The sequence below is a fragment of the Dipodomys merriami genome, unplaced genomic scaffold, assembly GCF_024711535.1.
Source record: "Dipodomys merriami isolate MVZ:Mamm:240054 unplaced genomic scaffold, mDipMer1.0.p SCAF_7, whole genome shotgun sequence".
Taxonomy (NCBI): Eukaryota; Metazoa; Chordata; class Mammalia; order Rodentia; family Heteromyidae; genus Dipodomys; species Dipodomys merriami.
Window position 1 is genome coordinate 2,488,898 of NW_027206290.1, and position 25,459 is coordinate 2,514,356.

Consider the following 25,459-nt stretch of genomic DNA (forward strand, 5'->3'; position numbering starts at 1 on the left):
AATATTTGTTTTTAAATTTTGTTGTTAAGATGTTGTACAGAGGGGTTACAGTTACCTGAGTAGGGCAATGAGTACGAACTTTACTTGTTAATCATTGTTCCCCCTTTCTGTGTTTTTGTCCCACTATTCCTTCCCTCCCCCCCTTCACTCCCCCAGTCCCAGCCCAAAGTTGTAAAGTTTGTTTCCACATACTGTCCTATGGGTAACATTGTTGCAATGGGTCATCCTGTGTCCTTGTTTCACCATTTTGTTATTCCCTTTCCCCTCCCTAGATTAGATTAAGGTACCTACAAGATGCAGGGTACCAAAATCAAGTACAATGACAACAGAGGATATTTCATAGGGGAAAGAACATTCAAAGAAAACAAAAAAAATCACATAGTACATTTAAAATAACAACAACAAAGATATGTGTCCATATCTTGGGGTTTATTTCACTAGCAACATCTTATATCATCATTGTACATAGCTTTTGAGCTATTCAGCTCATCTGATAAGTTCATCCTATACTTATACTAATTATTGCAAATAAGGGAAGACATCAATATTTTTAAAACCTAGTTTTGTGTTCAAGTGGAAAGTGAGATTTGGCCTGAACACAATGTGTACAATTTTTCAAGTGAACTTCCTTTGCCAGTTAATATTAGGAAACCAGATGCACTGAATCCAGCAGTCAATAAAGAGACTTTAGGTAGAAATTAGGCAACAGTTTTGAGTGTGAATAGAATGGACTGAAAGACTTGTCCAGAAATGGGGAAAGTGTGTATTTACATGTGAATTATCTCTAGTAGGGCAGTACATTGCGTCAGTGTTATCCTGTGCCCTGCACATCTTCAATATGTCTTTGATTAGGTAGAACTATCTCATTTGTCATGATGATTGATAATGTTTCTCTCTTTTTTTTTTGTCAGTTCTGTTTTATCTAATTTTTCTCATTTCATTATACTGCTATGAAGGAAAATGCAATTAATTCCATCATTATTAGGGAGTAGATTCCTTACATGTGGAACAAATTTGTTGTCAGGAAGGATTAAGTCATTAGAACTAAGGGCACACTGTTTGTATAGGCAGCTTTGGTGTTTAGTTGTCATGGCATATGATGGATTGAATTATGCTGAGCTTTCCATAGTGCTCCATCAGGCAATGGAGGCTGATGTTCACATGAAGAAAAAAAAGAAATGAAAGAATGTGGGAGAGAAATCACCCTTCATTATTAATAGTAAATCAGTTCAGAGTCTAGTATTGGTCTAAGCACCAGGGAGACAGTAAATTACAGAGTTATTATGATATCTCATGAGGTTGCCTGTGAGTTTTTAGTATAGGTTACAAGACCACATATCATGCTTTTCTTTAAAGCATAGTTATTATTTCTTGTCTCCATGGGGTACAAAATGTAGTTTTTATCTGCCATGTTACATCTTAACCTTTAAGCTGGATGAAGAAAAATTTATTTGTGGAATTGTACCATCTCCGGAAGAAAATGTGGCTGTCAACATAAAGTTTATGTGTCAGTATTGGCTATTTTTAGTAACAAATGAAATCTTTCTATGGAAAACCCAACAATGTTTTAGGTCTAACCAACAAATGTGATCAATAAATAGATAGGAGGAAATTATTTGTACTTTTTTAATTAATCACTAAAAGTGGGTTTTGTTATGCAGAGTTGTAATAAAAATACTCTTAATGTCTATGTCTTCCAAATATGCTTGATTTCCCATTATTTTTATGCCTATCTGTCTAATATTTTATTTCTTAATTCATTTACTTCTCAAAATATTTCATGTTTAATTTCTGCCTGCCTTATCTTACCATATCCTATTTCATTGTATCTGTGATGATGTTTCCAAATCAAGATGCATTGTATTCATAAACTGCTTTGTTAAGTGGCAACTCATTTTACTACTTACAGATAATAAAATAAAAAGTTACTAAAGAACATTAAAAAGGGCTTTGCTTGATCCATGTTATATTTAGTACATGTATTTTAACAATATAAAAGATAAAGCTGCCTCGATTCTTTCACTTCTTTTCCTTCTTTGCCTTATCTTAAACAAGTCAAATTTTTATTTGTTTTATGTCATTTTCTCAAAGCAAGGGTAGCAACAGTGTTCAGTAATCTAATTTGTGGCACTTGTAAATGAAATAATTTATACCATACTTCTTTATAAAGCTGTGTTTGCTGCATGACTTTCTGACCTTTTTTGTTTTGATGTACCATAGCCAGTGTGATCATATCACTTATTCTTAACTCTTATGGAGCAATTAGTCATTAAAGGTGGCCAATAGATGAACAGTGGAACTGCACTGGACAAAGTATGAGGTATATTAAGCATCAAGAAATTGTTACAAATACACCAAATCCCAAGCACTATCTGTTTTTGAATAGCCCATAGACAAAGCAAAAGGCTGGGCAAAACAAAGCATATATCCTTATATAGGAAACTTACATAAAATATAAATTTGTGTTTGTAATCAGGTGTTTATTAAACTAGAACAATATCCAATCATTTATTGCCTAGTATAGATTTTGTATTATATTATTGAATAGCTGTAATGTCATATTGACTACAATATTTACTGTCTGCATTAAAAAGTATACTGATCTCCTAGGTGTAATAATCATAACCATATCACATTTTATTTTTATTAATTTTTGTTACCATATGCACATTATAAAAGGGATTTAATTACATTTCCAATCATACATATAATGTGTTTTGATCATATTCATCTGCATCATTACTCTTTAATTCCTTTCCTTTTCACTTTCCCTTTCACTTCTCTAGTAGATCCCTTTTTACTTTCTTTTTTAATTAATTGTATAAAACAAAGGGTTTCCTTTGGACATTTTTACTATTGGAAACTATAGAGCTTGATTTTATTCACTTTGAGCATTTAGTCCTGCTCAACCTTTCCATTACCCCTCATCTCCCATATCCGTCATTTTTGTTTCATGTCTATTTTGTGAATCCAAATGTCTTCCTATGACAGAAAACACACATGATTTCTTTCTCTGAGTCTGTCTTATTTTATTCAATATGATCATCTCAGTTCCATCTAATTTTATAAAAAGTGTATAATTTCATTTGTTTTATATTCATATTTTATATTCTTTATTGATTCATTTTTGATGGCCATTAGGTTGATTTCATTATTTGGTTGTTACAGTGCCACAGTAAATACAGATATGCAGGTTTCTTTATTGTGTTCTGACTATGATTTTGGTATGCATTCATATATGTATATACACACATATATATACACATTCATATATGTATATACACACATATTGAATCATGTGGTATTTCTATTTTTTTGAGAGACTTTTGTTCTGATTTCAAAAGTGGCTATACCAATTTACATTTCTACCAATACTGTATTGAAGATTCCAGTTTTCCCCATCCTTACTAGTATTTTGACTTGAGTGGAATTCAAGTGAATGGAGTTTTCATTTGTACTTCTTTTGTGACTATAATCTAATCTTAATTACTTAAGTTTAATGAAGTAGGATCCTACCCAACTTTTCTAATATTGTTTGTGAAATGACACATTTATAAATAGCATATATGCTGTTAATGGTGATGTTAAAGATAGTGTTTCTGTTTACTTACCCACTTTGTAATTTTTGATTTAGCAGAATTTCTCTGCTGGTACTTTTTTGCTCCAAATAAAAATCATTAGGAGATTGTTTGGATCTTTGAAAATGTATTTCTGACTGTGAACATTCCTTATTTATATGATAAAAAGTTTTTCTTCAAGAACTAAACAATTATCCAGATTATATTTTTACAGTGTTTGAAAACAGCTTTTTGTCTGAAAGTTAATAAAAACATGAGATAGAGTAATATAATTCTGTCTCTTCAGTATTGTTACAGGAATTCTTCCTATCAAACAAATCTTTCTTTTAGAGTATTTGTGTGTGTACGCTTTCTTCAAGATTGCTTTCAAGCCATTTACAACTTTATTGTCCATCAAATTTACCAAAATTCTGTGGCTATAGAAACTCTCTGAGGACTTTTTTCATTAGATTGGATATGTCATTAGACACACTTTTAACAGCTTCACCAAATACAAAAATCATGTAGAAGTAGAGAATAGGTTCATTGGAAGTTCAATTACCCATAGGATAATACAAATACATTATCCTTGTACCTGTTTACCATTCTTATGACCAATGTCACTTTTGAAATCTGATATGGTTAGCAAATTGTGGCAAGTGTAAGCTAGAGGCCTGTTAGAGATGAGGTCTGAATTAGTATTCTTCTGGCACCAGAAATGTGCCATTTGTCTCTTTTCATTTATAACACTAATTACATATAATAATTCTAGGTTTTAGTATTTGAAAGAACCCTTCATGTATAGGGTGCCATAGAGCTATTCAGTTCATATGTCAACCCTAATTAAGACCTATCTCAGAATTCATTAAAATCTAACCCAACTGTTTAACATCTTTTATAGCAGTGCACCTTTAGATAAAAACACTATAACTTCTATTTTTCCCTTTTCACTTTTTGTTGTCTAATTAATTGAAACCATTAATTTGAAGGGGTGAATTAAAAATGGAATGAATACCATAGTCTTTGTGTAATTCTCTAAAGATTTTCTATGCAATAATCAAGGTGAAGAAAAATTGCTTATTGCAAATGTCCTGAAGTGACAGAACTATATATTTAGAATCATGAAGTCTGTGGTAACTAGTGAAAACAAAATTTATAATGAGGATAAAATTAAATGGTTGATAGAATCCAAGCTTTAATGACTTAAAGAAAAAAATTCAAACTCCTGTTCCTAAGTCCTCACTTGTCAAAGGGAATAAAACCCTTCATTTCATTTTCCATTTCAGAACAGAAAATTACTGAATTAAGATGCTTTAACATTTTATCTAATTTGTAGGTTGGTGATGGAACTTTCTTGGGGAAGTGGTTTTAGTACTCATGATAAATATATATGATAAAAGTATTGAGGATTTTGTTATTCAGTCAAAAATTTAAAAAAGAAAACATGATTCAATGAATAGTTAGGAAAGAAAACATCTGTTTTTAATGAGTGCAGAGAATTAGAAATAATCTTTTTCCATCCATATCCAGAAGAAACCTTTGAGTTGTCCACAGACAAAAGCCCATCCCTTGGTGGTAAGAAGGAAGGTGACTTACACGACACTATTGCCTTAGTTTTGCCCAGATCACCTACTAGTGATGCAAAAACCGCAATGGGCTGAGCCACTCCTTTAAAGAAATGAGCACAGATTGTTGATTTGTTCTGACAATCCTCCATTAAAGAATTTTAGAGATATTTAGTTTCTACTCCTCATTGTTTTATTTTAGTCATTAAGAATAAACTATTCTTGAGTAGTAAGTGTCTCCCAGTATGCCTACGTTGTTATCCTTACCCTACTCATCATCATTAAAATATTACAGGACCTAGAAGCTACAGTGTTCTAGTTTGCAACTTGATGAAATGGATACCAACACTAAACAGCGTATTTCCTACCCTACTGTCTTCTTCAAAAGGGTGCCCTTGGAATTTCTGCATGAGAAAAATGAAACTACTATACACTTCAATAATTTATATGCATATGAAAAATGTAACAATGATTTTATACTTTCATTAAAGAAAAACTCATATTGTCAAAGGAACTATGTCTCTTCCTATTCTTAACCACTTCAGTCTGGATGACTGGCGATATCAGTTCTACTGTGAGTTGAAAATGTATTTCTTTTAGAATTTGCTCTCATCCTAATTTACTTGCTTGAGTCTTGAACTATAGGTAGTATGAGAATGTAACAATGATAACTGCCATTCAAGACCTAAGAGTGTCGGTGGAGATTGTAGACAAGAAGCATGCTCAAGCGGTAATTCTAAAATCCATTAGAAGAAATAAAGAGCACAATACCATTTTTCCCTTAAAAATTATACTATTTTTCCTTGTTTTTTCACTTTAAAAGTAAAACTACTCATAAAGTAGGAAGAGTTATCAAAAATGAATCTTATAAGCATTAACTTTTTCTCAAAATTTCAAAGACTTCCTACTTCTCTACATGGTATATCTTTTTTTTTTTTAAAGTTTCCTCTCTAACTCAAAACAATTCTTTTTTTTCCTTATTTTTTGTTTGTTTGTTTTGGCTGGTCATGGGGCCTGAACTCTGGGCCTGGGCACTGTCTCTCAGCTCTTTAGCTCAAGGCTAGTGCTCTAGCACTCGAGTCATAGCGCCATTTCTGGCTTTTTCTGCTTATGTGGTGCTGAGGAATCGAACCCAGGGCCTCATGCATGCACCCAGGGCCTCATGCATGCAAGGCAAGCACTCTACCACTGAACCACCTTCTTTAGATTTAGTAGTCTTCCCAGAAACTGTCGGGATACATGGCAATCCTTCAATTTCAAGCCTTTCTTTAAGTGGCTCATGTGACTGACATCTGTATCTCTAGTCCACAGATTATGGTGAAAGAGGTTTTTTTTTTTTTTGTCCTATTTGTAAGCTTGCTTAAGAAATAAAAAAGAATGGAGAAAGTACAGAGGGTTGGGAGCTGAAAGGACTGGGAATATGACTGTCGATACACATCTGAAAATAGTAGGAAAGAAAATTGAAATAATTGCTTGTGAGGGACCAATAACTGTTTGGACCCAGTCCAACAACAAATATTAGATTAGGACTGTGGCTTTCCTACTGGAGCAGAATTCAAGCTTTTAAAGCCTCTGCATCTGTAAAGGAGAGTCTGGTCCCCCTGTGCCAAACTCAGATGGGCATATTGGTCATGGAAGACTATTCCAAAGGGAAGAGCTAGGTACTAGGGAGAAGAAGAGACATTTCAGAAAATTAGACTCAATGTCTATGTGCATGTAGTGGTCTTTTAATTGTCTGCCTGTAGGATTAAAATAACATATGTTTTCCCTCTCTGACATTCCTGCTGGATGTATGTATGTGTGGTTTCCTAGTAGTGGAATTCTAATTCATGAGGAACCATACCTGATCTTAATCAAATATCCAAATGTAATTACTGGATTGGTCTTTGGGGGACTTGGAAATGAGCTTTACAGGTGGGAACAAACTGAGAAATATCCAATTATTGAGTAAACAACAGAATGTGAAACAGACTGGCTAAAATGAACAAAATTATTTCCCTCTTATTTCCTTGGTACATATTTTTCTGGTTTTCTTAATACTTGGTTGAGGTAAAAGTCTGAATGCTGATAACTGGTATGTAGATATAGTATATACCTTGTCTAAGCCTAGTTTATAAACGTTTTATGTGTCCTTCTCTTTATCCCTTGGTTTTATGGTTAGATGGTAAAAGCTCAAGTTAACCACATTCTGAAGATGGCAGTGGCTTCATCAGTCAGAGTACTTGAGTGACTTGCACAGAGGAGAAAAATCTCCAACATTATGTGCAATTTGGATTTTGCATACTAAGAAACTTAAATTTTGATAAGCCATTCAGATTTCAGCATTTATATAATTTAGGCCATCTAAATACAGTAAACAAATGGACAATTTTAAAAACTCTAAGAAAAACAATTTTTTAAGATTAGAAAAATCATTGTAGCTGGGTGCCAGTAACTCACATTTGTAATCCTAGCTACTCAGGAAGCTAAGATCTGAGGATCACAGTTCAAAGCCAGCCAGGGCAGGAAAGTCCATGAGACTCTTATCTCCAATAAACCACTCAAAAACCAGAAATGGAGCTGTGGCTCAAGTGGTAGAATGCTCACCTTGAGCTGAAGAGCTGAGGGACAGTGCCCAGGCTCAGAGTTCAAGCCCCACCACTAACCAAAAAAAAATCATTGTAGTTTATAGCAGACTTTAGTTAAGGTTATATTTGAAATGAAATTAAGAACAACTTTATATTGCTTTTGCATCTCAACAACTAAGTATTCTACTTTCAAAAGCATGTCTTATTGGCAAGGAAAGTAAAGGATTTAATATTTTATATTCTATAAAAATTCACACAAAGAAATCATAAATCCAAAGGTTATAAAATTTGGGGTAGAGTATTTGACAGGTGATTAACTCATAGAGTTTAATATTTACAAATGGTATTAGTATTCTTATATAGATATATCAGAGAGCTCTGTTTGCCTTTTCTACCATTCGAGGACACAATGGAAGTTATCATCTCTGAAATCTATGATTTATGGTATTTCATTGTAGCAGACTGAACATTCCAAGAAATGGAAATGTTTTGTAGGAATATTTAAAATGAAATAGAACATGAGGTGACAAAATGACAATATTACATACAACTTACATACATCTTAGCAATTTTTTCGTTTCATGAATAATTTTAATTGAAACATGAATACCAATAACATGATTGTTTAACAAGGGTTACAATCTGGTAAGGTTTTAGGGGAAATAGAAGAGGAATTTGGGAACATTCATGGCAAGGTTTAGAACTGCTACCTTCTTAAATTCTTAGCTGGTATTCTGGCCTGGTTAGAAAGCAATGGAGATTGTGAGAGGCGATTTTGCAAGTTCTATCAATATTTTCAACTTTTTTGTTACCTTTTCAGAACGTACACAAACATATCCTATGGATATTTGTTTCTATTATTCTAAATATTTATGTTCTATATTTTTCAAGACCATTTCTTGGATATGTATTATGGGTCAATCAGTGTTAATAGATACCAGATATAGTGAAAGAAGAATTAAAAAACTCTTTGCAATCATAGAATGCATTATAATGAGGAAAAAAGAAAACAAGTAGAAGGAAGAAGAAATACACCTAAGAGTGAACGTGGCTGCCATGTATGGGGAATGGAAGGAAGTAAGGAAAGACTAGATGCTACAAAGAAGAGGTATAAAAAGTTCACAACACAGCTAGTGAGATATTGGATTACATAGCTAGTGAGGTATTGGATTACATAGCCCTTAAACAAAAAAAAATGAGTTCTATTCAGAGAGCCTTAAACAATAAATAGGAAGTTTGTAGCTGAGAAGTAATTTGATCCAAAAGGATGGATACAGCTCCACTGTTTAGAATAAAGAAGCCATTAGAATTAAAAAAGCCATTGCAATGGAATTAGAGTGAGTAGATAGAATGTTATTATACAAATCTAGGCCAAAGAGGCAGAAAGGGTAGATGATGATAAGTTATCAAATTACAGATGTATTTTGCAATTATAGGTGACATGATTTGGTAGTGGATGAGATGTGCAATCTGAAGTAGTATATTTTGTGATCCAACAACTTAAAGAAAGGAGTTGCCATTTCTCAAGATAGGGAAGACAGCAGGCAGTGCTGGTACAGAGCAAAATACAAAGAACTAAAATTGAAATATTTCAGTGTGGGATTTTCCCCAGCTGTTACAAGTAGGCAATTGGGTGCATTAGTCTCAAGGTCAAGACAGACTTTGGGGCTAGAGATAAGGGTAGTGAGTAGCATAGAGATACTGCTTAAAGCTGAGCAGAATAGGGATTGCACTCTGACAGTTATTTGGAAGAAAAGGAGGAACCATTAAAAATCTGGATATGTCTGGGACAAGCAGAAAAGGTCAAAAGCTATGTACATATGACCAGATAAAATGATGTTAAGCGAAATGAACCCAAGATAGGGACACAAGTGCTTTTATCTTTCTTGTCACTGTTCCTGAAATATTTATAATGTACTATGTGATTATTTTGTTTCTTTATATGTTCCTCCCCCATATTGTAACCCCTGCTTTCACTGTATTTGATGTCAGTGCCCTGCATTTTGTATATACTCTTCTCTAATTTGGGGAGTGGAAGGGAAATAACAATATGCTTAAATAAGGATACAGATTGACCCATTGTAACATTGAGATACACACGGCTCTATGTTACAATTTAGGTGTGGGGGGAGTGTAGTTGTGGAGGTGGGAGGGAAGGGTTGGTAGGGGAAAAATAAAGGAGGTAACAATGCTTGATAGGAAACGTACTCATTATCTTGCTCATGTAACTGTAACCCTTCTGTACAGTATTTTTACAACAAAAAGTATTAAAAATCTGGATAGCATTTTTCAGAAATATAGGCAAGAAATACAACTCAAAAGGATTCATGTAAGCCAAGTATAGAAAATGTTTCAGGGAAGAGTAAGAGGTCTATTAACCTTGCTCACTGTTGCTGACAGGCCAAGTAAAACAGGGATTTAGCACTGTGTAGATAAGTGATGAATATGAAAAGAAACTGAGCAGATTGGATTCCACAGGGACTAGAAGGAGGAAAGTCTTGGAGGCAGTAAATTTTACCTTTGTATCTGATGGTACAAAAGAATAATTTTGGGGCCTCAATTTCACTCTCTTGACATGCATTTCTCCAAATGAGGCCACAAGCTCATATTGATCGATTATTAATTACAATTCATAATCAGTGTCCAACTATCTAATCACAAGATCAAACTTCAATGTTGCCTACTCTGCGAAATTTTTTTCTTCATCTTTCCCACGGTGAATCATTTGTTTCTCTGTTTCCCTCTGACTTCATAAATATATCTGAAACATTTCAAGCCACAGTGCAACTTCCTATTTTCTAGTGGTTTATTGGTGATGAGAGTCTCATGGACTTTCCTTCCCTGGGCTGACTTTGAATGGCTATCCTCAGATCTCAGCCTCCTGAGTAATTAGGATTTCAGGCATGAGCCACTGGCGCCCAGCTGAAACATTTTTGTATTATAATAATTTATTTATATGTCTTTTCCTTCTATTACATTCTGAGATCCTCATCCTTATATGTACAGTGTTTGATAAAAGTGTGCATTCAATAAATTCTTGGTGATTGAATGAAAAATGAAAACCATATTTTAAGTCAGTCTGAATGTACAGCTCAGAGCAGAAAAAAACATTGATTGTTATAAATTAGAGGTAAATGCAGTGTCATCAGTTTCTTTAAGATAAAAATAATGGTTATTAAGAGAAATAAAAGTGTCTACATTTCCAAATACAGCCTTGCATTGCCTCTTTTTTTGAGGGGGGGTCCGGGCGTGGGGCCTGAACTCTGGGCCTGGGCTCTGTCCCTCAGCTCTTCAGCTCAAGGATAGCGCTCTACCACTTGAGCCACAGCGCCACTTCCGGCTTTTTCCTTTTTGCTTATGTGGTGCTGAGGAATTGAACCCAGGGCCTCATGCATGCAAGGCAAGCACTCTACCACTGAGCCACCTTCCCAGCCCCTTGCATTGCTTCTTTTATGTGAAATAAAAGACTACAAGATAAGTCATAACTTTGCCAGGGTTCATATTATCTAGATTGTTTTAGATTATTAACTTTTTAAAATCTCTGTTCTGACTATATTATTCAAATCAACTAATTAACTTCATAAATAATAAGAGCAAATGTAGGTAATGGTTTTGTCTCTGATGGATCTGTTTCTTTTTGCTCAGCATCTTTGATTCTCTCCATGTCTTTAGAGTTGATGGGTACTCAAACTAACATTACTAGAATTTCAATTTAGAAGAGTGGCAAACTATTTTGGACTGCTGAATTTTCTGTGAAAGTATGTTACTAAAAGTGAATAGTTTCTATATTAATTATCAGTCTGACTCTGAGGCAATGTATGGGAGTGTAAGAGAAATACTCAATATCCATGAGAACTAAAATATGCATAGCAATTCCTTTAGGTTGCTCTTTACTTTAGATAAACAATTCTTATAAAAACCAAACTACCCCTAAGCACAACTTTCACTAAAACAATGCTGCAGATTGAGAGCACAGTTTTAGGATAATATGCTATATCTATTTGAAATGTCATTAAGAATACCTTGAGTGAAGGAGAAATTTTTGTTAGTTTAAAAAGCAAACTTTAAACAAATGATATGCTTGGACATTTTCCCCCTCCTAAGAAATGTTGCTCCTGTGGAAAGTGTTACATATACATATACATATATATATATATATATATATATATATATATATATATATATATGTCTTCTTGTTTATCTATCTATATAGGAGTAAGAATTGAAATAATCCAGAGTTAACTTTTTGCCAGAACAACAAGATATAAGTAGAGGAGTTAGGGCTGTTAAAAGTATGAGGTCTGTAGGACTGGGAAGGTGGCTCAGTGGTTGAATGTTTGCTTTGCATGCATGAGACCCTGGGTTCAATTCCTCAGCACCACATAAGCAGAAAAAGCTGGAAGTGGTGGTGTGGTTCAAGTGGTAGAGCGCTAGCCTTGAGCTGAAGAGCTGAGGGACAGCCTCTGGGCCCAGAGTTCAGGCCCCACAACCTATGTGTGTGTGTGTGTGTGTGTGTGTGTGTGTGTGTGTGTGTGTCTTCCTGTCTATCTATCTATCCATCTATCTATCGTCTATGTTCTATGTATTATCTATCATCTATTATCTATCCAATATCAAGTTAAGATTTTAGTCCTTATGACTAACTTTAAAATTTCTGTAAATTCTCTTACATTTCTCAAGACCCAATCGAATATAATACAACATGCTGATAGTTTCTTTAACATAATTAATCTTATTGCAAAGTAAAAAACTTCTAGTATAGAGGCACTAAATATATAGGTAAAATAAGTCTTTGTTTTATATTATAGTTTTAAAATGTACTTAATAATCTGGGAAGCTGGGGCTGAGAAGGTGGCTCAGTGGTAGAGCGCTTGCCTTGTATGCCTGAGGCCTTAGGTTTGATTCCTCAGCACCACATAAGCAAAAAGAAAAAAGCCGGAAGTGACGCTGTGGTTCAAGTGGTAGAGTGCTAGCCTTGAGCTGAAGAGCTGAGATACAGTGCCCAAGCCCAGAGTTCAGGTCCCATGACTGGACCCCCAAAAAATATAATCTGGGAAGCAAAGATATAATGATTTTATATGTTCATTCTATTATAAACTTCCTTATAGGGATGTACAGAGAGTGGTTTTCCTATTTTGGCTAAATAAATGTGAACACATTTACTATTTGGAAATATCTCCTATGAATAAATCTTGTTGGAATAGAGAACCCTCTTACTTTGCTTGTAAAACTCAGATGAAGTAGACACTTCTTCAAACTGACAGCTCAGTTTGTGGTTTACAAACTTTGATTAAGCTAACTGCTCGGGACTTCGGATCTTGGGGATGTGAGCCAGATGGAGAAACCAGATATTATTCAGGGTGGCAGCATTTCTCAGAGTCAAGGTTCAAACTGAGATGACAGGTGTTATGGGGACTGTAGGAGAGGTAAAATTTATTTCTATTTCCTTCTTTTGTTATCTGACTGGGAACTTTACATTTGACTGACAAATTAACAAGAGAAAAACATGCAAAATTTATTTACTATAAATGTTTTCAACACAAAAACCTTCCTAAGGAAATGTAGATTCAGAGAAACAGTTAAACTTGTATATTTGAAAAACAGGATGGATTGCCTCTCAGCCTTTTGGATACAAGATCCAGTGTAAGAGCACTCTTGATGAAGAATGAAACACCATTGTTCCGTAGAGTTTTTGTGTGCTAGTAAAAATAATGTAAAAATGTGTGAAAAGTATTACAAGAGAGAAGTGTTTGAGCTGAGGGTAGTAAATTGGGTGAAACTTCATGCAGCCTGTTCCTGCAGGTTTCTCTTTGGTTTCCTTTTGTCTCGGGGATGAAGATGTCCCATTCCTCCGGGTTTGAGAGAGGAAACTCTCAAAGAAGGGTCTCATGACCTGCTTCAAGGGAGAAGGAAGAAGTTGGTGTGGAGCCTCAAGTTCCTTAGCTTGAAATCCATATATCAAAGTGCCACATCTTAAGGTCGCCATCCTAACCCGTATCAGGGTGCTGTTCTTACCTATTTCATTTACCTGTTACATTTCCTTAGATGTATGTTTGACAGCCTGTTGGATACATTTGATGTCTTTGTGCCATCCTGTTGTAAAAGATTTTCATGATTCTGAGAATTACCCAAGAATCTTCTAATGAATTCCTTTCCTGATCAACATAGCCAGTCCTGTTAACTGTTCACAATTATGACTAATAGACTATGACACTATGTCACATGAGTTAAGGAGTGGTCATGGTGGTCCATGTTTATAATCCTAGCTTTGCAGGATGCGGCATAGGAAAATCATGTTCTATGATGGGCCTTGAGCAAGAATCTGCCTAAAATATTCAGTTGAACTATAAAGGACTGGGATCATGGCTCAAAAGATTGATCACTGCAAGGCCCTGTGTTTAAACTCCAGTTCAACAAAGCACAACCAACCAAGCAGTAATTTCAGCTAAATTCTCAAGGATTTGTAGATTTTCCTTTGTAGAATAATCACGAAAATCTTATACCTCACATTGCAGAAGATCTGTTTCTTCATTTTTCTTCTTATATTTATTAAATGGTGAGCTATTCAAATCCCAATTTTGGTTTCTTGTTAAGCAACTTCAGAACTGCTTTGGGGAATTCATTAATAAGTGTCAATGTCACAGAAATGTAAATTTTTTCTCTTGCAATATGTGGTACAATGCAATGGAATATTATTAAATGTTCTTGAGAAGAGTATGATGTCCTACTGTCAAATTTAATTTTGGAAGATAAATAATCAGACTTATAGAGAAACAAGAAATGACCATAAGGAAAATATAACACCACAACCTTTATTCATAGTAGTGAAGCAACACTGCAAAGAGAAGCCATTGTTTTTATGAGAGCTATGATATACATGCACACACACACACACACACACACACACACACACACACACACACACACACACACACACACATGCACAGAAGTCTTTCTCCTGAAACACTTTGAGGAATATATGTTTTATGCAACTATTATTTTCTTTTCCTTTTCCGACCTACCCCCCCTTTTTTTACCTTTTCCCCAACTTTCTTTCTTTTTCTTCTGTTTGCTCTCCTTTTCTCTCTTTCTTGTGTCGTTCTTCTTTTACTCTCAGCACTCAGATGTTTTTTGAAAAAAAAATCCAACAGCTTTCTCCTCAAATTTGGTATCAGTCTTCTGAACTTACCAGACAATTGCCTTTAGATGGATCTTTGAAGATTGTCTAAATTATAGTTGATTATCTTGCATGATGAGTGAATGAGTAAAGGAATGAATAAATATCAACATGTGACAATTTCTATTTAAAATGATGCTATTCTAAGGATATACCTTAACATTAAAATGGAGGCCAATATCTATTGTTTTACTTGACCGAAGATATCCTTTTGTCATAAAGCTATGTTAGTAACTTTCAAACATTTTATTGTAAGGAAACAAGGATTACTGAACACACATTGCTTTGTCTATTTATAAGTTGCAAATGTATATTTCCAGAGAAAAGAACTTATTCCAAATACAAAACAAAATTAAACTAGTCTTCATTCTCATCAACATTTAAAGGTATTAGACAGTAAGGCTTTTCAAAACACAACCAGTTGTCTACCAACAGGAAGGATATGTTTCCAGAAACAATTTTTATTCCAAATTTGCTCTTCTCCTCATTAATTAAATCACAAGATGTTCTTTATGCTAAAATCTTAGCAAATGGAATTTAAACAGAAACATTTGCTCGTTGTAACTTCTTCTTGTTCTTCTTCACATTCTTTCCTTCCCTTTCCCTATGTTCCCTTCTCCCTCTCTCTGTGGAATCACCACACTGCCAACTTTATGAACTTATTTTCCAAATCAGTTGCAAGCAATGTGATTTTGTTTTGAAAAGATATCAACTTGAAGTAGTTTCAAATATCTGGCAGCTCTTTCTTAAGGAGTATGTAAAACATGAGCTATTAGCCACGTTTTTGCTAGGTCACTTGTTAAATGTGTAACTGGGAAATGTGGACTTTCTGGACAGCCATATTCTACAATTGTGAAACTATTTAGTAAACTGTAAAAGAGTTCTGTGGATTCTACTGGCTCTTTTAGAACAACCAGAAAACCATTGTTCCTTATTGTCAGCATATTATAATCTTCAAAAATTATTTAGTAAGTCCTTTTTAAAAAACACAACCTTAAAATTTCTCAGGAATTCTCATAAGCTTGTTTAAGCACAATTCAGAACCACAGGAGGTGTAAGTCTGCTGTAGTTTAGTGTGAAGTTAACTTTTTCAAATGTAAAAAGGTCAAAATTAATGAAGAAATGAGCAAATTCAAAGTTCCACCAAGGAACATCCCAATGCTTTTAGCAATCTTCTTGAAATGAAGGAGGAAAATCACCCCCTTTTACATTTTAAAGCTTTGGAAGCCTAATGAACCATGCTACCTCCTGTAGTTCATACCAAACCAAAATTTCTGCTGGTACTGAGCTCATTAGCATTAAGTGGAAGCAGACCATTCAGTTCTTGATACAGCTTCTTTTAATGTTCTTAACATGGCTTTTGTATTTGGTTAATGAAATAGTGCTTTCTCAGTTGTTACTAAATTTTTTCCTGTTGATGAAAAATCCCTACTATATAATGAAATAAATGCCTTTAACCAAAATCAAAGGACTTGCTTTAATTATTTTAATAAATGTTCAAAATACACTAATTTTTCAACAGGATAGATCCTGTGTGTGTGTGTGTGTGTGTGTGTGTGTGTGTGTGTGTGTGTGTGTGTGTGTGTGTGTAGGTACTGGAGCTTGAATTTAGGGTCTGTACATCATTTTAGTCCTCAAGTCTGACCTTCTACCAACTTGAGCTTGCTTTTTGTTAGTTAATTTAAAGCATTGTCATGGACTTCCTGCCTAGGCTGATTTCCAGTCTTGAGGTTTAGTTTTCAGCCTCCTAAGTAGCTAAGATTACAGCCTTAAGCCTCAGGTAGGGGCTCATTTAGAACGTGTGTGTGTGCGTGAGGGGGGTGGGGGGAAGAGGGGAGGCACTGAAGCTTGAACTGGGGACTTAGCACTTCTTAGGCCAATACCTGTCATTTGAGCTATGCCTCATGTTTTAAAATGTTTTACTTCTAATCATTTTAGGGAGAAGCTTTTGCCACAATGAAAATCTGTGTGTTATTTACTGGTTACATTGGTCTCCATCTACTATAGAATCCAATTGTAGAGCATTTCAAGTTACCTTATTTCCATGTGGTGTGTTTATTTTTTATTGTATTTGAACATTGTTCCCAGTTGGTAGACAAGTAATACCAAAACAAGTTTTTTTTTCTCTAGATATTAACACAAAGTATTTTGGCCCAAGAGTCAACTGAAATTTCTTCGCTTTGAAGGAAGCCAGTTTTATCTCCATTGGCATATTAATTTTAATATTCTTTGTGCCGCAATGTGTGCTTATTTCATTTGAACATCACACCATCTCTTTCATCAGTAAAATTGCACACTAATTTTATGAATGAGAAAAGTCACATTTTCTGTATTTTTCAAACTAATAAATGGTGCCCTTGAGATTTGCATCAATGTTTATATTTTATATTTTTTAACCTGCAAATGGTTTCATTTCTAGAATCAAAACGTAGAATCATCATCAGCTCCCTTGCTCCTTTATCACTGAACAAAGAGATGTATATATAATTAGTATTTTTAATAAAATTTGACTTGAATCACTCAAGGTTAAAGAGAGTATTTTATAGAAAAGTGTTAAACACATGTATACGTGTGTGAGCAGTTTGTACACATATTCAATTTATATTCCTTGTACATTCTATTGATTGCAAGTGTCTCAGGAGTCTCAATGGATCAGCCAGACTCATTAGTCTTTTAAAAATGATATATAAATGAAGATATATGTGATTATGACAAGATTCTTCATTTGTGAGGAGAGTGAGAGGTCTAAAACAGCCTGGAGATGTGTATCTGAAAGCCAACTGTGTTGCATGCTTTGCATATCTAAAGTCTTAGATGTGTTGCAAAATCTGATTTACCTTCAAATCTTACACTTTCTGGGGCACTGTAAAATAAGTGTATAACATATAAATAAATATATGCATGCATAAATAAAGCAATTTATTTGTAGCTATGTAAACATAAATACACACATAAATGTTTTTGAAGTGGCAATGAGATCACAGTCCTTTTCCTAGTCTTAGGAGAGCTAATAGTAATAGAAACACACTAGGGGCATTTTTATATCCCATATTTAGCTCAGATACTCTACTCAATAGAACTGTAATCTCCAGCAAGTGACAAAATTTCTGCATCTCATTTTCATTATCAATATGTGACATTAATAGTATCTTTTACTTTAAGTTATTTAAAAGTGTTATGAAAGCCAAAGTAGTAATGTATGCCAAATTGTTTTGCTATAATAAGATACAAGATGGTAAAGTCTTGAAACTTGAGGGCTAACTCCAATGTTCCATCTGTCTCTGAGGTGGAACACATTGCTTGGTCCTAAATCCTAGAGACTACTGTTTTAGATTTAGGATTATGGTGAGTGAAAGTTCTAGGGAATAGAAAGAAAAATCTTTCTCTTTTTCTCTAGAAAGATTGAGAAGTACCTGTTCTGTTGGTGGCCCATATTGTCCTCCATCTACTAGAAATATTAATTTCAATTTCTTTCTTCTGTAAATTTGGAACTTTTTGACAAAAAGTACATGTGAATGTAAAGGCATGTACTTCTTGGATGATGAGAGAAAGTTCATTCAGACTTTTTTTTTTTTTTTTTTTGTAGGTTGTGGGGCTTGAACTCTGGGCCTGGGCGCTGTCCCTCAGCTCTTCAAATCAAGGCTAGCACTCTACCACTTGAGCCACAGTGCCACTTCCCATTTTCTGGTGATTTATTGGAGATAAGAGTCTCACAGACTTTCCTGCCAGAGCTGGCTTTGAACTGCGATCTTCAGATCTCAACTTCCTGAGTAGTTAGGGTTACAGGCAGGAACCACTGGCACCCAGCTATTTTCACTTTCTCATGCTTTGACCAAGCATTTCTTTATTGAATAAATTATTCTTAGAAATTTTCTCTTGAAATCCTTACTTGTAATTTTTTCCTGACAGGTTGAAATGAGTAATTACATTCTGAATTCCAGTATGTAGTTCTGAATTGTCTATGATTTGACCTGCTGGCTATGTTTCAAGTGATACATTTCTATGTCTACATATTGATGCTTCTATCTCTATAATTGCATTTAGGACAAAGGTGGAAAAGTCAAGATATAATGTGGCAGTGGAAAAATCAGATATGTTAGTGTGTTTTCAATTTTTCCCCCAGGGGGAATCAGTGTTTGGAAAAGAGGCATTTGATACATATAGTTTTCTCAGAATAGCAATAATACCCATATTTCAAAATAACTTCCTAAACCTAATTGGATCTTTTTTATGGTTGGTTGTTAGTTTGATCTTATCCCAGATTCTAACTTTTTTAGTTTACCATCACAAAGGTACAGGCTTGAGAGAGAAGTATAAATCATTCATCTGCAGTGGATTCATGTGCATATGATAGTACTTAGGGCTCTCAGCCAAATCATGAATGCAACATGTTTAAAATAAATATATTTAAAATAAAATAAAATATATTTAAATAAAATATATTTAAAATAAAATATATTTAAATATCTTGAGGAATGTCTATATTCTTCATTTTTTATACCCTGCTCTCTTAAGAAATTATACTCCACCTACTTCTACAGGTATTTTAACTTCAGTTCCTTAAAGTGCAAGACCAGAATTTTATCATCAGTTTCTATTACTAACTCTGCTTCATTTCAGCTAGAAAAGTTTCTAAATAATTGATAATAAGCATCTCTAGAAAAATTTGTTTTAGGATAGAAGTAGAGAGTTGGTCAAATCCTTTGGGAATCCAAAGAGAGGACAGATATAGTATGGAGTTCTTGGAAACGGTAGCATCAAAAATTTTCTGCTCATAGAATTTTGAGTACCAAAAAACCGTGAGCATAATGGATGTAATGGAGAAAAAAAATGAAGAGAAGGGCAGGGGCATGTTTAGTGATGATATCTTCGTTCTCTTATACTAATAGAATTTCAAAATGAGTCAAATACATATTTTACTTGATAAACTGAGTTTATATTCACCTATTGGAAACAGTACAACATATTTTACATCAGATTATGAAATATGGATGTTTTACTAAAAGACGGGAAGGACTTTTTCCAGTCTTTAAAGTAAATACATATTCAAAGGATCTTAAGGCATACCATTTATTCATATTCATATCTATTGAAATACTGTACATCCACATACTTCAATAAATAGTTAAAAACCTGACCTCTTTTTTAATCATTTCTGGATTTCAAAAAAAACAATTTTTATTGAAAAGATTAAATAGGTAACTTTTTGCTGTGTCACAAAGCTAAGCACAATGGGTAAATTAACAATTATTCGGCAATTTGATCAGTATAGATGATTGACTTTGATAGTTCAGTTTTTCAGCGTTTTCTGACTTCACACATAGGGGTACTTATGTATATATATATATGTATATATTTTGTTCTGAATTATCTGGGTAATTTTCTTAGCTCTCCAGTCTACTTTCTAGATATAGCTTACATGTTACAATGAAGCATTAATTTTTCAGTGAAGTTGCAAATCCCCCAAAAGTGACTTTATGTTTGAAATTCTCTCTCTCAAATCTTAGTGTCTCAAAAAAGCATACAATACTATAGCTTGGGCAGTACTTTTCATTGTGTAATTGCTGCACAATAGGAACTTAATGGTGTAACAGGACTTACATTTCAAATAAGGTAATCAGAAAATATAATTACACCATTTGCTGTTAAACTGAGAATGCAAATGGATAAGTTAACTACCCTAATATTCTCATTCTTCCTTCCCTCTAATCTTTTCTTCTCTCTTCCTTTTATTGTCCTTCCTGTATACCATTTTTTCTCTTCATTCTTCTTTCTCAACTGTTCTTTATTTCTCATCTTTGAAAAAAAAACTTTAGGGGCAACAAAAGGAATCCCACAAATGGAACTTGTGGAAAATATAATGCTGAATGAATAGCTAAAAACTCATTATAGATCAAATAATAAATCAATTTATAAAACTGCTATTCTGAAATTGTAACAATCTTGTACAGTCAGGACTGATAAAATGGAGTAATCAGACATTTCATATGTCCATAAATGTAAAATTATCTACTTGAACATTATATGCAATACATTCACACAAAAAAGCAAATACTGTAGCCTTATTTGAACAATATTGAACTCATAAATACTCATGATTTCACTCTGTCCAGGGGGTCTAAGGACTAGGAATGCTGCTGTGATACAGAAAAACATAGTGAATACCTCCTCTATTTAAAAATGCCACTCAAGAAAGTCTCTTCTAACATAAAGGCAAATACATATAGCTACTGAGCTATGACTGTACTTCTGTCACATCCTATGGAAAAACACCAGACCACAAATTCGGAATCATGACAACACTTTGAACTAATTATTTGGTTCATCCATAGTTTATACCTCAATTTACCTCACATTTACCCTACAAACCTTACAAAGAGGAGGTATTTTTATCTCTAGGAAAACAATCACTGTATAATATGCATTCTTGATCTGGTTCTTTCTCTCAAACAATGGTACAGATGGTTAACACTTTTGTGGTAGCACCACTATTTCTAGTAAGTAGATTATTATGGAGTGTGCCACTTTAAAGCTGCAATACAAAGAAAATATTTTGTAGTTTGCTCACCAATTCCACAAAGATTTTTTTTAAAAAGCAAATAAATAATAAGTTTAAATGCCATATTTAAAAAAACCCATTTTAATACATTAGTCAGTGTGTCATAAATTCTTTACAGCTAGTAAATTTAATAGTATTATGTCATATTATTGCCATTTTGTGGGAAGACTGTATATTTACATCCCCTCATTTATGATTTAGTTTTCTAATTAAAATAGGTTTATGATGTACTTTGGATCTAAATTGTATTTGAAAAAGGTAACAATTTTTACTTATCTCTCTGAGGACATAATTATCTCATATATGTATGACCTCTGTAAAAATTCTTGTCATTGGTATGACTTGCAAAAGGTGACTATTGGTAGAAATCTAGGTGTGCTGAAATTGGCAACTTCATCAAACCTGTAAAATGGCTTTCAAGGCTATGGTCTTTCTTTGGTTAAAAAGTCAGACCATTGGCCTATTCCTGTAATATAAGAGTTAGACTAACAGCATTTTCCTTCAAAAATGTAGTTTTTGTTTTTTACATAGAAAAATGTAATACTCACAATAATTTAATAGGTAATGTATCTTAATGTATTCTCATTACTGATGTCCTGTTTTTAGTGGATCACATCTTACATATGTCATGTAAGAAGAAATAAAGCATGGTAAGTTTTTGGCTTCACTTTGAGCTGAAATGGCTATAAAAAGATTTTATTGAAGGATCAGTTACTTTGGGGATTGATCTGCTTCCTATTAATATAGAGTATGTGTTATAATACATTTTGGAACTTTATTTTACAAAATATAACATGTATTTAAGACTATCAACTGAATGGTGTTTTCAGACAGAATATATGTAAAATGCTCCTGTCTGCAAGAGCACTCTGTCATCCTAACCTAACCTTAACAAAGCCAAATTCATGTGGAACCTTTACCAACTCATGTAGTATTAGGTGATCGGACTCTGTCCTTTCTGCCAAATCATCTTTACAATTTGGCTTGGAATAGTGAGAGAAAAGATGTTGTATTGCTAGATAACCTCTTGAGTAGACTGTGCTGTCATTTTAAAGGGAATTATTTCCCACAGAGGATCTAACATTTAATTTCAACTACAGAAATCATATGGTACATTTGCTGTCATGTTATTAAATTGTTTTTCATCATGAAAACTGAGTTATTGTGGGGCAAAATCCTCAAACCCCACTGGTAATGAAGCAATACAGTCTGATAGCTCCTTCATTCTTTAGAGAGGATAAAGTTCAACTTTATCATTGTGGTTTATTTTTGCTTCCAAATTGTAGGATTTCTAAAACATTTTGAAGTCATTGGAGACAAAGAGAAAAATATTATTTTATGAAGGCACACCCATGCTGAAATTACAGGAAAGAGAAGCAGAGCTGCACAGCCAGTTATATTACAAGGCTCATTCCTGAAACCTGAATGTCATGCGAGCAGAAAAATCTAGATATGTGTTATATTTTGAAGAAATGATCTGAAGGCAATATTATTTGCTTTTTTATCAAAAAAGAAAAAAAGAATGCATCTTTGTAAATGTGGATTGACTCTTATTGAAACAGGGAACTGAATACTTGTATTGCAGCCTTAAAGAATCACATATTCACTGCAATATTCGTTTTTTGTAAACTACAGCCTGCAACCTAGCAGACCATGACTGAATGCGTTTGAAAAGTTGTAGATTACAAACATGAAATCACAATTAATATCCTCTAAAAGTAATTTCAGAGCTTTCACGTCTTAAAAAAAGGACAATGTGTACTGCTTCACAAGGTAATGTAGCTAATCAAAAAAAAAAAAAAGAGTAGAATTAAAGTATTTACATAATGAGCGATTCTACAGAAGGCGATCATCCCATGTAAGCACTGCTGATTACATCCCACGCTGCTTTTAACAAACTGTACCAGATTGGAACCAGCCATCAGCACTTTCAGAGAATCCTTAAAAGCCTTTTATGGGTCTTTAAATTTATTGTAGAATGGCATTCTTCAGGTAGAATATGCTGGTGAAAGAGGACAGTGTCAACACAAGGTACCAGCAGGAGGAAAGAACGTCAGCGCTCCCGGTAATTCCATACTGGGCTGTACTTGGAGCTGGAAAAAAATGGAAAAGATTAAATCAGAATCTAATTTGAGTCTTTCAGGATCTTAACAATAATCAAAAGGCAGCTGGTTGTACAGTTGAGTATTGGCTTTAGGGGTCAGACAGAATTAGGTTCGCATCTGATTTTGCGCTATGAGAATGTATGGCCTGTTGGATTAACATCTCAGAGCTTTGGCTTTCTCATGACCACAATAGAAATAACAGAAATAATGCAATAAGGAAGAACTGTCATATGAATAGCCAATTAAACATGAATACCCATTGCATGGGTCTAGTCCTGGGCTACTCAATAAACAGTTACTAACATTGGTATTCCTCTTATATGGATTGTAAATATTTGTATTCATTGACAATATTTGCTCATACATATATCTTGAAATCTCTTTAATCAGATAGACATTTTATAAAATGTGAGGGGTGGAGAAAGAAATTCTTAATACCTTTGTAGAAAACAATATTCTAAAAATCTTAATAAAAACTATGAACATTAGAGTTGCACATGTAAATTGTAGTAAACCAGAAAATGAACATTTAAATCTGCCTGAGCAAGGGAGTAATGTTAAAAGTGCTGTACCCAGTGGTGCTGAGGCTCAAGTGGTAGAGCCCTCACCTTGAGCTGAAGAACTCAGGGACAGCATCCAGGCCCAGAGTTCAAGCCCCACGACCGACAAAAAAAGTATTATACCTAGAAGAACTGTTATTTGGATAGAGAAAATAACACATGAAAAGCTAGAGGAAAAGAGAGAGGGGATATAATTCAAGAATATAAAATTAGATTGGTCTTGCTTAACCATGAAGTTTGAGGCCAGAAGGGGAGAGGATTGAAAGTGGAGATCTAGGCAGGTGCATTGGCCTTGATTATAATGGAAAGCATTTATATTTCTGTGCTGAAGGAAAATGTGCAGAATTTGAAGCAATTGAATGTGTAACTATATTTGTGTGTTAGAAATATCATAGTTTGATACATGTGGTACTTGGCTAAGAGTCATGCTGAATTTCCCTGAACATCTAAAAATTAATTTAAAATATGGTTGAAGTTTTTGGAGTGGTTCCATTTTACTTCATAAGAAGATACTTGCCTCCTTGTGTGAGTTATATTATGTTCTGAAAATTAAATGTCACAGGCATCCCCAGATTTGTTCCTGAAGGATTCTTCTTACCATAATAACAACAACAATAATAACACAAAATTAATCCACATATTTTAACTACTTGAATTTTAAAGCATTATTTGGTAGTAGAGATTGAATACTGCCATAAAGAAAGAATCCATAATTCACATCTAGAGAAGTTTAGTAGCACTGAGTTTGAATTACCAGCTGGCCATTTTTTAATAGAACTATCACAAATGACTATGTTGCCATGCAACAAGAAGAATAAACTGTGATGTTTATACTTCTACGAAATTAAAGGGGATGAAAGGTTCATTGGCCTCCACTGGGGGGAGAGTTCACAACTCTGCAATTCTTGACTTGAGTGAGATTCCAATACTGAAGCTACTGCTTTTTCAAAAAGAGAGAGGAAACTCAACTATTTAATGCATAAATGGGTGTAACAAATAGGCTGTTGTAAAAATTAAAAAAGGAGCTGATAAAGCAAGACTGTTACTGAATAGATCGCTTTTTAGTATTTATCTGACATACAAGAAATCTAATTAAAACCATGGAATTTCTTACTTTCTCTTGATGATATTCTAGAAGAACATTTATAGAACTATAAATGAAATATGAATAAAAAGTTAATTACTGTATGAGCATCTGAATAACTGCCGATCATTGCTGTTCATTTTTAAAACCTTGAGTATAATAAATAAATATTTGAAATGTCTTCATAACTTAGTAGAGGTTTTTAGAAAGCTAAACATACAAAGAAAAGGTCAATTTCTTTCTGTTACCATGATAAATTAAGTAGAACCTAAATACCTAGAGTAT

The 25,459-nt window shown here is 33.9% G+C and overlaps 1 protein-coding gene across 1 annotated transcript in view; it reads right to left on the reverse strand.

Annotated features, from left to right (window-relative positions):
* Positions 1-15,097: 15,097 nt before the first annotated feature.
* The window catches only part of Negr1 (neuronal growth regulator 1), an 876,873-nt gene continuing 866,511 nt past the window's right edge, over positions 15,098-25,459 (reverse strand). Inside the window, exon 7 of the mRNA XM_070007283.1 lies at positions 15,098-23,518. Coding sequence (XP_069863384.1) covers positions 23,394-23,518 — 125 coding nt within the window. The 3' untranslated portion in view covers positions 15,098-23,393. The remainder of the gene's footprint in view (positions 23,519-25,459) is intronic.